At 37.9% G+C, this 13,558-nt stretch overlaps 1 protein-coding gene across 1 annotated transcript in view; it reads right to left on the reverse strand.

The window, feature by feature from the left end:
- rin3 (Ras and Rab interactor 3) overlaps nucleotides 1–13,558 on the reverse strand; it is a 45,472-nt gene that overhangs the window by 10,980 nt on the left and 20,934 nt on the right. The window contains exons 7-8 of the mRNA XM_061743543.1: nucleotides 2,211–2,391; nucleotides 1,934–2,105 (exon numbers count right to left, since the gene is read on the reverse strand). Coding sequence (XP_061599527.1) covers nucleotides 1,934–2,105; nucleotides 2,211–2,391 — 353 coding nt within the window. The remainder of the gene's footprint in view (nucleotides 1–1,933; nucleotides 2,106–2,210; nucleotides 2,392–13,558) is intronic.

Below are 13,558 nucleotides of genomic sequence, written 5' to 3' on the forward strand. Positions count from 1 at the left end.
GACCCGGAGTGGAGTCTGCTCCTTTACATTGACTGGACTTGTATGGTTGTGGGTGTATATATGTGTATATATGTATGTGGAAACGCGTGTATCTATACATATACAGTATGAACATAAACCGTGTATATGCATTAATGTGTGTAGAAATATCTCTGAGTAAGAAGTGTGATGGAAAATTCAGCCTTTGCCACTTGATTAAACCAAAACTGCTGATTGCAGCAAAATATAGCCTCGACCCAAGAGTTTACAGACTGGTAGTCTGCTAAAAAAAGATTAAAACTGACCTTAAAGATGTTTTTGTCTACTCAAATCCTAAGAATGAATCACCCTTAAAATCAGTATGCTTCCTTTGTTTCATTGTCATTCTGCATCGAGACGCCTGATGTATGTTCTGACCCCTTTGCACGCAATTGTTTAATTAAATCTACTGAAATCTGGATCATTTTTCAAGTCTTATTCTCTGTAACTTAGACACTCGGTTTTAGTCCAGTTATTCGCCTAGTTGGAAAGAACGTAGAAAATTTAATAGGTTTTCCACAACAGAATGTTTGTAAATGAATATGATTGTACAGGGGTGTATATACATTCACATTGTAAATAATGTATGCTTTTACGTTTAGATGAATACAGGGACTCAGGGTAAATAACCCAGGTGATTAATACTCGGTATACCACTATTTATACTTATAACATTCTTACTATTAAGTTATGCAACCTTTAACTATGTCAAGTTTTTTATTTTCTTTCATATTTAATAACAAGGGTCCAACTAGAAAAAAGTAGTATTGAGTTCAAGGGGTAGGAGTTTATAATTTTTTTACTTCTTCCTACTCCTTTTTCGAGCATAACACATTTATTATTTAGTGATCATTATTGTTCTTTTTTATGTTATTGATTTATTGTTCTGCTGTTTATTAATATTTTTTTTTTTGTGTGTGCTTATGTTAGAAATAATAGATATCAAATCAAATCAGAAGAGCCAGTTGAGGTGGTTTGGAGATCTAGTGAGGATGCTGCCTGGACAACCGTGATGGGGGATGTTTCAGGGATATCAAACTGGGGAGAGACCCCGAGGCAGATCCAGTACGCGCTGGAGAGATTCCACTTCTCAGTTGGCCTGGGAATGATCTGGTATTCCAACGTTAGACCTGGAGGAGGCGGTCAGGGAGAGGGAGATCTGGGCTGGGGAAACAAGATCCTCCTCAAAGAGTCTATGGGACCAAAACGATCACCTGTTGGTATTAACTATGTCAAATAATATAATTTTTTTTCTTTTCACTTCTTTACTCGCCCTGTACCAAAGTTTTTTGGGATGTGTTGTGTTGCAGAGCTGAAAAAACTAAAAATGAATGTACATTAAAGGAGCATGAGGCTCCTTTTAAGAAATGAGACTCTCTAGCGCCACCCTTCACCACGACGGCCATCGGGGGTACTGCAGCCAACAGTGAAGCCGGCACGGGAGTACGGGGAGAACGTGCATGCAGCGTCATGTGACGTCACATCCGCAGCCCAGCGCGGGAAATTCGGGACCGAATTGCAGCACATTTTGCAGCACACAGCCTGTTCAAGGCAACGGAGAGATACTAGAGGAATCATTCTTTTGGGTTTGGAACGCTTCATCTGACATTATTACTAGAGAAATAAAAACGTATACGGATTTTTTTCATAAATCTTGCCACAATCCGGCCTCAAGCTCCTTTAACATGAAATGATGTTGACGAGAAAAAAAGTTGAAATATCTTGGTTTTATATTGTCTTCAAATAAATAAAAGTTGAAACTTTCTTTGTAGTTTGGGGTTATATTCACGTAAATAAGACAACAAACTATCAATTAGGCCTTCTATCCATCATCGTGGTAGACTTTGTGATGGACGGTTAATTTCCCAGTACAGGAAATGATAACGTATCACCGCTGCAGAGACGTTAAAGTTACCGAGCTTGTCTTGTGGATACTGATGTTGAGGCTCCAGCATGGTCTGCAGCTCGGAGCTCTGCAGGAAGTAGCTCTTCAGCTGGGTCATCATCTGCCTGATCTCCTGTAACAGCTCCGTGGAAGTCTGGTGGTTCGACATCGTCTCCAAGGTGAAAGCTCGGTGCTCTTTGACCTAAACAAAAAGTGACTTTTTTTATCCTTTGCTCCAGCATTTGTATCTTGTAGATGTGCCTATCTGGAAGCCTTTTCACCCCCCCACCTCCCCCCCGGCACTCACAAGGTTACCGAAGTAGCTCTGCGGGTCTCTGGCCAGCTCCACGATGCGCTTGGTGAGGCGGCGGTCATGGCTGATGAGGCCGGTGAGCACGGTGGACAGGCGGAGGCGAGCCCGGTCCAGCATGACGGTGGTGGGGGTTCTCCTGACGGCCGCCTTGGGGCTGCGGCTCTCTGCAACGCTCCTGCAGGAGAAACAGACAGCCTAAATAAAGTCCTCGTCTCTCACCTGCACAGGATTTAAAACACGGTGCTCTTACATAAGCTTTTCTTCTTGTTGTTTCTTCTTCTGAATATCTGCTTTATTGCTCTTCATGAGCATCAAAAATAAAAAAAGCCTTAACTAGCATCTGATTTTAAATTTTGTCAATTTCTGTGTGGTTAAATGTCAGTATAAATTCAAATTATTCAAATTGTACCCTATTTTGCTGATTATGCATCCCAAGATAATAACAATAATGAAAGACTATGAAATGTGCCTTTTTGAAATCTACAGGTCTGCAATGACCCTTTAATTAGACAAAAAAAAAAAAAAATCAGCCTACATTTTGTGCAACAGTTTTTTTTTTTTGATTTTGTGGCTTTAGTGGCCTTTATTTAGAGTTTAGACAGGAAGAGGGTAGAGAGAGAGAATGGGGACGACATGCAGCAAAGGGGCCGCAGGCCGGGACTCAAACCTGTGACCGCTGCAGGAGGACTGTAGCCTCAGTGCATGGGCCGCTTGCTTCCACCACTGTGCCACTTGTGCAACAGTTTTTTGTTGTGTTTTTGTCTTTTATTGTCTAAATAAAACTAGTATTTATAGCCACAGTACCAGATATATCATTTTCTGATTAGGTGAGGCATCCTCAAAGGCAAAATGTTGCAAAAATTAAACAAAATCTATTCGAGACTCATACGAAACAGTCTCTTAAATGATCACTGAATGATTCACATAAATTCTACCGTTGCAGCAGCTTCCTACAGCGTTGTGTGGATGTGTGTATAGGTGTGAATGTGGTATAAAGCATCATTTCTGTGTTTGTGTACTATTATTGGACACAAACCATCACACAGGATCACAGGAAGGAAGCAGAGTGAACATGACAAAGTTGTCATATGACTTGTGGCTGTTAGAAAAAAAGCAACAATCTTAACATGGCTGCTATTGTTTCTAAATTTCTCAGCTGTTTTATAATTTGTTAGTTTTATATTCTTTTTCTTTTTCATTATTTTTATCCTAATTTTATTTTTTTTTCCCTTGTCTGCACATATATTAATGGTTAATACCATGCTGGTTATCCTAATTTTTGACAAAAAAGCTTGCCTACTGTATGCTTAAAAAAACAGATCCATATATTTTCTTCCTTCAGCTTTTTCTTCAGGGGTCACAACAATTGATTAACTATTCCTGTCTTCTGCATCTTCCTCACTCACACCACCAAGTGCATACGCTTATCACATCCAGAAATCTCCTCTTTTATCCTTTTCTTTCTTTCCTGCCTGGCTGCTTCATTTCCAGCATCCTCCTACCGATGTATCCGCCATCCCTTTCTCTTCATGTGTCCAAACCATCTCAGTCTCTTTTACTTTGTCTCCAACATGTTAACCCAGTTGCCAGTTAGTGTGGGAAGCAGACACTCTCTACCTTTAAGATTAGGCCTAAAACATTTATTTCTGCTAAAGATCAGGGTTTTGGATAACTTAAAGGGGACCTATTATGTCATCTAATACCTATTTTAAACAGGCCTTGAATGTCTTAAAAACAAGCTTTTGATTGTTTTTGCTAAATAAATTAGAAATTCAGCCTCTGAGCCATGTATTTATCTTCCCAGTCTCTAACCTCATTATCTACGAGGGATTCTGAGTGGGCGGGGCTATGATAATGAGGAATGTGCTGATTGGCTGCCTGAATGACGCGATACAACACTACGAAAAAATGGTGGAAGCTCCGGCCGGCGGAGTTAGTTGTGGGCGTGGTTTCACGCATCGGAGGCCAACCTATGTAAATCACATTTTGGTTACGTAACGAAAATGCGCAGAATCTTATTGGCTCGTAGATCCACATCACACTGGACGGCTCATCCGGGCGGCTGTACAGACACTGCAGAATTTGGTTGCTTTCCTCCTTCTCTGAGTTGGCAGGCTGAGGGGAGACCACTTTATATATGTTAAAGCAAGAAAAAAACTGTTTTTCATAAAAAAGCCCCCTTTAACTGATAACTTATTCAATTTTCTCATGTATGTCATTATCATAGTCTCTTTCCTGTCATCTCAGACCCCCAACCAGTTGAGGCAGATAGCTGGATCTGCTGGAGGTTTTTTTTTTTTTTTTTGGTTAATACAAGATTACTCATCTCTTGGGTTCCTGTGCTTGGCTTATTTTCTATGAAGTGGCATTACATGAAATTAGAATTTTGGACTCAGGTGCTATATATAGAATTGAATCATTGCCATAGAATGAAATTGATAACAGACATATCACAAGTGCACAAGAACAACTGGCCACGTGGCACGAAAGTGCTCTGCAAAGCCTCTGATCCCTTCCAGGCCAACCCAAAAGTGGTCGCAGCAGTCTCTTAGTACAGTTAACAGCACAACAAGCCATATTATTTTTGAAATATTTGATGACTTTGCCCTGTATGTATGTATGTATGTATGTATGTATGTATGTATGTATGTATGTATGTATGTATGTATGTATGTATGTATGTATGTATGTATGTATGTATGGATGGATGGATGGATGGATGGATGGATGGATGGATGGATGGATGGATGGATGGATGGATGGATGGATGGAGGTACATAAACAGCTATGGAAAGCAAAACCATTTTGCGTTAGGGCCCGTAGATATGTTTTTTTTCTGCTGTGAATTTGGACATTTGAACAACCTGATCTCACAAAAATCCGTGAAATGCCCACGACCTCTCACCACTATTTTCCGTGGTACCAACACGGAAACTGGTAAAATTACGTGTGGGCACCACGGATATTGTACCATGCAAAGTCAATGGGATCCGTGGTCGTGATATATACACGGATTATGACATTATTATTATTTATATATTATTCTTTGTTATAGTGGCTAAATTATGCGTTTTTGTCGCGCAAGGTACGGTTTTTTACTGTCAGTTTGTAAAAACATGTTTTTAACGCTGTTTTAGCAGTGTTTTAATGAGGTTTTAATCTGAGCACCACGGATATAGTACTATGCAAAGTCAATGGGGGCGTGGTCGTGATATATACACGAATTATGACATTATTATTATTTATATATTATTCTTTGTTATAGTGGCTAAATTATGCGTTTTTGGCGCGCAACGTACTGTTTTTTAATGTCAGTTTGTAAAAGCCCGTTTTTAACGCTGTTTTAGCAGTGTTTTAATGAGGTTTTAATCTGAGCACCACGGATATAGTACTATGCAAAGTCAATGGGGGCGTGGTCGTGATATATACACGAATTATGACATTATTATTATTTATATATTATTCTTTGTTATAGTGGCTAAATTATGCGTTTTTGGCGCGCAACGTACTGTTTTTTAATGTCAGTTTGTAAAAGCCCGTTTTTAACGCTGTTTTAGCAGTGTTTTAATGAGGTTTTAATCTGAGCACCACGGATATAGTACTATGCAAAGTCAATGGGGGCGTGGTCGTGATATATACACGAATTATGACATTATTATTATTTATATATTATTCTTTGTTATAGTGGCTAAATTATGCGTTTTTGGCGCGCAACGTACTGTTTTTTAATGTCAGTTTGTAAAAGCCCGTTTTTAACGCTGTTTTAGCAGTGTTTTAATGAGGTTTTAATCTGAGCACCACGGATATAGTACTATGCAAAGTCAATGGGGGCGTGGTCGTGATATATACACGAATTATGACATTATTATTATTTATATATTATTCTTTGTTATAGTGGCTAAATTATGCGTTTTTGTCGCGCAACGTACTGTTTTTTAATGTCAGTTTGTAAAAGCCCGTTTTTAACGCTGTTTTAGCAGTGTTTTAATGAGGTTTTAATCTGAGCACCACGGATATAGTACTATGCAAAGTCAATGGGGGCGTGGTCGTGATATATACACGAATTATGACATTATTATTATTTATATATTATTCTTTGTTATAGTGGCTAAATTATGCGTTTTTGTCGCGCAACGTACTGTTTTTTAATGTCAGTTTGTAAAAGCCCGTTTTTAACGCTGTTTTAGCAGTGTTTTTATGAGGTTTTAATCTGAGCACCACGGATATAGTACTATGCAAAGTCAATGGGGGCGTGGTCGTGATATATACACGAATTATGACATTATTATTATTTATATATTATTCTTTGTTATAGTGGCTAAATTATGCGTTTTTGTCGCGCAACGTACTGTTTTTTAATGTCAGTTTGTAAAAGCCCGTTTTTAACGCTGTTTTAGCAGTGTTTTTATGAGGTTTTAATCTGACCACCACGGATATAGTAGCCTACTATGCAAAGCAACCTGATCTCACAAAAGTCTGGGAAATGCCCACGACCTATTTCCGTGGTACCAACACGGAAAGTGGTATAATTCCGTGTGACCACCACGATATAGTACTATGCAAAGTCAATGGGATCCATGGTCGTGATATACACACGGATAATGCCCACGACCTATTTTCCGTGGTACCAACACGGAAAGTGCTATAATTCCGTGTGACCAACACGGATATAGTACTGTGCAAAGTCAATGGGATCCGTGGTCGTGATATATACACGTTTTTTGACATTATTATTATTTATATATTATTCTTTGTTAAAGTGGCTAAATTATGCGTTTTTGTTGCGCAAGGTACGGTTTTTTACTGTCAGTTTGTAAAAACATGTTTTTAACGCTGTTTTAGCAGTGTTTTAATGAGGTTTTAATCTGACCACCACGGATATAGTACTATGCAAAGTCAATGGGAGGCGTGGTCGTGATATATACACGTTTTATGACATTATTATTATTTATATATTATTCTTTGTTATAGTGGCTAAATTATGCGTTTTTGGCGCGCAAGGTACGGTTTTTACTGCCAGTTTGTAAAAACATGTTTTTAACGCTGTTTTAAGAAGAGACAGGCGATATTTAAAGTTTCTCCCATTTCGTCAACCACAGGGGATTCCCTGGGCGTCCCCTCTACGTCATAGAGTGACGAGGGGGGGATCCTGATCACGTGACGGATCCCCCCGAATAATAATGATAATGCTAATGATAATAGTAATATTAATAATAAGAAGAAGAAGAAGAAGAAGAAGAAGAAGAAGAAGAAGAAGAAGAAGAAGAAGAAGAAGAAGAAGAATGATAATAATAATAAGAATGATGATAATAATAATGATAATGATACTAATAATAATAATAACAATGATGATAATAATAATAATAATAATAATAATAATAATAATAATAATAATAATAATAATAATGCAGAAATTAATTAATTATTTATATTAATCATAATATTAATATTTAGTATAATAATAAATACACCTGTAGCACAAACCAGTGTTTATAGCAAACATTCAGAGACATTATCAGACAATGATTAATGACGCAACACAGTCTCACTCCGGAGGCATGTGCTTGTGCTCTTACAACGCCATATTAAAACAAATTATAAACCACATTAACACTTCATAAAAACAAAGATCGAGGGATGAGGTCTGAAAGATCTGTTTTGAAACGTGGCTTAATACGTTACGCCACTGAACGCAACCCTTCCTGTCGCCGAGATAGGCAGCAGGACAAAACGTTAAAATAGCACTAATAAATGCATATATTGATCTTGTCCATCACATACATCTACTCACGATATAAATATACATTTTATGGTCACACTTTGTCTGTTGAAAAATGAGCGGATATATTATTTCGGAACCCTAATGTCAACATCTGTTATGAGATTCTGTTATAGTGGGAGGCCCCGCCCCCTCCGGTGTTGTCATGGTAACGTTTTGCCCCGACTGTTAAACAGGAAGTGCTGTACAGCTGATGTCTCGAACGTTAACCGTTGAACGTTAATTAAAGCAGAGACGTTCAATAAACTGTATAGCGTATCTTTGATTAAAGTACTGCTGAAGTGATAGAAACGCTCCATGTCTCCTCTCCATTTATTGAACACAAACAACATCTTAACCCTAAACCGGAAGGAGGTTACCAGAACTTTTGAACTTTTTTTAAAAACATTTTTTAAGATGTGTTTGCATAACTTAAACACACAGAAATGTATTAGCACTATGATATATTATACATTTGATCATCCTTGATCATCCAGGATCATCCTGTCAGACTGGGGAAGTGGTTAAAGGGTCTCTAAATAGCCATGTTAAGTTAATGGGAAAATTTCAAAAGGTGAAACAATCAGTATTTAAAGGGGAAAATAAACTCAGAACTGGTCCAAATTGAATAGTATGACTGTGTATAATACTATCATCGATATCTTAAAGAAATCTGGCCACAAAATACTCGTTAAAAGATTTTGACTGATTGTTTCCAGCTCAGCCCCTTAAATAGGTCTCTGAATATACAAGTCAAACATCCATGATCTGTACCAACAAGAAAATCAAACTTTGTCGTAGGACAACAGTGAAGACATCGTTGGAAAGGTCTTAACCTCAGGAGCAACATATGTCAATATGAGATTTGTGGGCAATTCCTGCTCCCCAGGTGTGCCCTTTGAACCTTGTACCTGTGACACTTTTGAAGGCCTATAATTCAACAACAAAATATGCTAGAGACATGGGGTCAACAGTTTTGGAAAGCTCTGCACCTCTACTATCATGCCCGACAGTAGTCCAATAGGGGGCGCCACTGAATAGGGTCAAAACCTATAAAAAACATGATTTCACCCTCTTACCAATACAAAAGTCAAAATCAGACCGAACAGGCGTGCTTCCCACCCTTAAAAACATATAATAAGCTTGCAAAGTTCGTGATCACAGTTTTATATAAGCGCTAATTCATTGGAACTACAAAAGCTATGACGTAGCACAATGCTGTGTATTGTAACTTGGCGCAAATTGTAGTTCTGTAACCTCTTCCGGTTTAGGGTTAAGATGTTGACATTAGGGTTCCGAAATAATATATCCGCTCATTTTTCAACAGACAAAGTGTGACCATAAAATGTATATTTATATCGTGAGTAGATGTATGTGATGGAAAAGATCAATATATGCATTTATTAGTGCTATTTTAACGTTTTGTCCTGCTGCCTATCTCGGCGACAGGAAGGGTTGCGTTCAGTGGCGTAACGTATTAAACAACGTTTCAAGACCTCATCCCTCGATCTTTGTTTCTATGAAGTGTTAATGTGGTTTATAATTTGTTTTAATATGGCGTTGTAAGAGCACAAGCTGTTAAAAATAAGGGCAGTAGAATACAGCAGGTAAGTATTTAATTTAGGAGTGTCATCAAACCACACTTTTAAATTGAAGTACTGCTCTGATCGTCACATATAGACGGGATTACATTGGAAGTGTCATACAATTTGGTGTATTCTATTTGTGTCTGAAAATTTCTCGCTAGAAATGTCATCAAACCATCTTTTAAATTGAAGTATATGCATTTAAAAAAAAAAAGAGGAATGGGGAAGCCGCTCGCGGTGATCACCTGCTCCGAGCGTCAAATCTAGCCGCAGACGGGATTACATTGCAGCCAATAGGAGCCTATTTGCGCCTCCGGAGTGAGACTGTGTTGCGTCATTAATCATTGTCTGATAATGTCTCTGAATGTTTGCTATAAACACTGGTTTGTGCTACAGGTGTATTTATTATTATACTAAATATTAATATTATGATTAATATAAATAATTAATTAATTTCTGCATTATTATTATTATTATTATTATTATTATTACTATTATTATCATCATTCTTATTATTATTATCATTCTTCTTCTTCTTCTTCTTCTTCTTCTTCTTCTTCTTCTTCTTCTTCTTCTTCTTATTATTATTATTATTATTAATATTACTATTATCATTAGCATTATCATTATTATTCGGGGGGATCCGTCACGTGATCAGGATCCCCCCTCGTCACTCTATGACGTAGAGGGGACGCCCAGGGAATCCCCTGTGGTTGACGAAATGGGAGAAACTTTAAATATCGCCTGTCTCTTCTTAAAACAGCGTTAAAAACATGTTTTTACAAACTGGCAGTAAAAACCGTACCTTGCGCGCCAAAAACGCATAATTTAGCCACTATAACAAAGAATAATATATAAATAATAATAATGTCATAAAACGTGTATATATCACGACCACGCCTCCCATTGACTTTGCATAGTACTATATCCGTGGTGGTCAGATTAAAACCTCATTAAAACACTGCTAAAACAGCGTTAAAAACATGTTTTTACAAACTGACAGTAAAAAACCGTACCTTGCGCAACAAAAACGCATAATTTAGCCACTTTAACAAAGAATAATATATAAATAATAATAATGTCAAAAAACGTGTATATATCACGACCACGGATCCCATTGACTTTGCACAGTACTATATCCGTGTTGGTCACACGGAATTATAGCACTTTCCGTGTTGGTACCACGGAAAATAGGTCGTGGGCATTATCCGTGTGTATATCACGACCATGGATCCCATTGACTTTGCATAGTACTATATCGTGGTGGTCACACGGAATTATACCACTTTCCGTGTTGGTACCACGGAAATAGGTCGTGGGCATTTCCCAGACTTTTGTGAGATCAGGTTGCTTTGCATAGTAGGCTACTATATCCGTGGTGGTCAGATTAAAACCTCATAAAAACACTGCTAAAACAGCGTTAAAAACGGGCTTTTACAAACTGACATTAAAAAACAGTACGTTGCGCGACAAAAACGCATAATTTAGCCACTATAACAAAGAATAATATATAAATAATAATAATGTCATAATTCGTGTATATATCACGACCACGCCCCCATTGACTTTGCATAGTACTATATCCGTGGTGCTCAGATTAAAACCTCATTAAAACACTGCTAAAACAGCGTTAAAAACGGGCTTTTACAAACTGACATTAAAAAACAGTACGTTGCGCGACAAAAACGCATAATTTAGCCACTATAACAAAGAATAATATATAAATAATAATAATGTCATAATTCGTGTATATATCACGACCACGCCCCCATTGACTTTGCATAGTACTATATCCGTGGTGCTCAGATTAAAACCTCATTAAAACACTGCTAAAACAGCGTTAAAAACGGGCTTTTACAAACTGACATTAAAAAACAGTACGTTGCGCGCCAAAAACGCATAATTTAGCCACTATAACAAAGAATAATATATAAATAATAATAATGTCATAATTCGTGTATATATCACGACCACGCCCCCATTGACTTTGCATAGTACTATATCCGTGGTGCTCAGATTAAAACCTCATTAAAACACTGCTAAAACAGCGTTAAAAACATGTTTTTACAAACTGACAGTAAAAAACCGTACCTTGCGCGACAAAAACGCATAATTTAGCCACTATAACAAAGAATAATATATAAATAATAATAATGTCATAATCCGTGTATATATCACGACCACGGATCCCATTGACTTTGCATGGTACAATATCCGTGGTGCCCACACGTAATTTTACCAGTTTCCGTGTTGGTACCACGGAAAATAGTGGTGAGAGGTCGTGGGCATTTCACGGATTTTTGTGAGATCAGGTTGCATTTGAACATGAGAGTCAGCACAAAGCTGTGATCTCAGAAGAGGCACACGTTTCAGTTGAACTTCTGACCTCCTAAACCCAGCTGCTATGAAGACATGCTTGAACAAGAAGCTGCTTCACTTTAGCTCTGTGGTAATTTGACCAAAGCTTGTGACAGACTTTTCATTACTGCATCAAGTCAACTTAAGAAAGGACATGAATAAAACCAAGAAGCAGCAAGAGACTAGACTGCTCTGGCCTTGCACAATGGCTCTGATCAAGACAGCCAGCTACCTTTACATGTCCAGAGAGTAAAACTGTTATTAAAACTGTCCGTACCATCCAGTGTGAAGCCTGTGCATTCATGCAGGCCAGTTTTGGTTTCACTGATGCAAGTGCAAGTTTTATTTTCATAAATTCCACAAATTAATGCACGAGCAGTCCATTAAGCGGAAGAGGGACTTGAAAATAGACTCTTGTGGTACAACCGACTTCAGTCCTCCAGAAGAAGACACATACTGACAAAAAAACACTTCCTCTATTTAAGATACAGTGAATATGGAGTGTGGTACGTGCTGGTAGCAACTGGTCAGCGGAGCAGAAACACAAGTGTACCCGACGACACGACAACAGGCAGAAAGACATGGAGAAGTGATGATTGGTGACTTGAAGCAAAACTCGTGCCCCACCAAAAATCTGTGGAGGGTTTTACGTGCAGAATGAAGGAGGGGGAAGTGAAACTGAACATTTCACAGTTTAACTTGAAATTATCCACATGAGATGGTTAGTGGAGGAAGAAGCAACAATCAGGAACATGTAAGATGTCTAAATACTTAAGACAAGCCTTTGTCATGATGCACAGATGCAAAACTATCATGTTTGATGCTGCAGATCTCCAAACATAATAAAGCCTGGAGATGTGTGGTGTCCATCAGCTTCATCAGCTCAGTAAGGACACAGCTGTTTTGCTTGTCCACATCATTGTTCCCATCTCTGCTGCCTCCTGGTAAATTTTAGTCTTAATTTAGAAACAATGGATACTCAGGTTGAGTAGGATATAATCTGTGTTTTAAATGCTTGTTTCATATTTTACTTTTAAAAATACATTTTTACAAGCATTTTTTTATTGTTATAATTCAATTTCAATTCAATTTTATTTATATAGCGTCTAATACAACAGAGTTGTCTCTAGACGCTTTCCAGAGACCCATACCCAGAACATAATAGGTTATTATAATAAGCAGATTAGTCTGGATGTCTTCAAAAGGTCATTATCACTATTTACCATAAAAGGAGTCAGTGTTTAGTACATCTTTATCTGGTGCTCGACTTCCTCATCTTTTGACCCGAAGCTACTATGATTGGAACACTGATGTGTCTTTGTGTTTGTAAATGTTTATAATATTGGAAACATTTAATATATAGAGCTATGTATCCATCATACGCTTCTGAATTGTATGTTTGTGTATTTCTTAAACTGCCATCGACTGCTGTCGTTCTGCCTTCAGACTCCAACACTTTTTGACTTAATCTACAACAGATGATTCCCCTCCATATGTAACTCTGCACTGCTCCTTATCAGACTAAAAAAAAACTAAAACCCTGTAAACACATTGCTAAACCTGTTACTCACATACGACTTGCTTTGACCCCATCAAAGTTCCCAAAACTCTCATTGCAGGGCCGTTCCCGGTGGCCGAGA

Source organism: Cololabis saira, chromosome 16, assembly GCF_033807715.1.
Source record: "Cololabis saira isolate AMF1-May2022 chromosome 16, fColSai1.1, whole genome shotgun sequence".
In the NCBI taxonomy this organism is placed as follows: domain Eukaryota; kingdom Metazoa; phylum Chordata; class Actinopteri; order Beloniformes; family Belonidae; genus Cololabis; species Cololabis saira.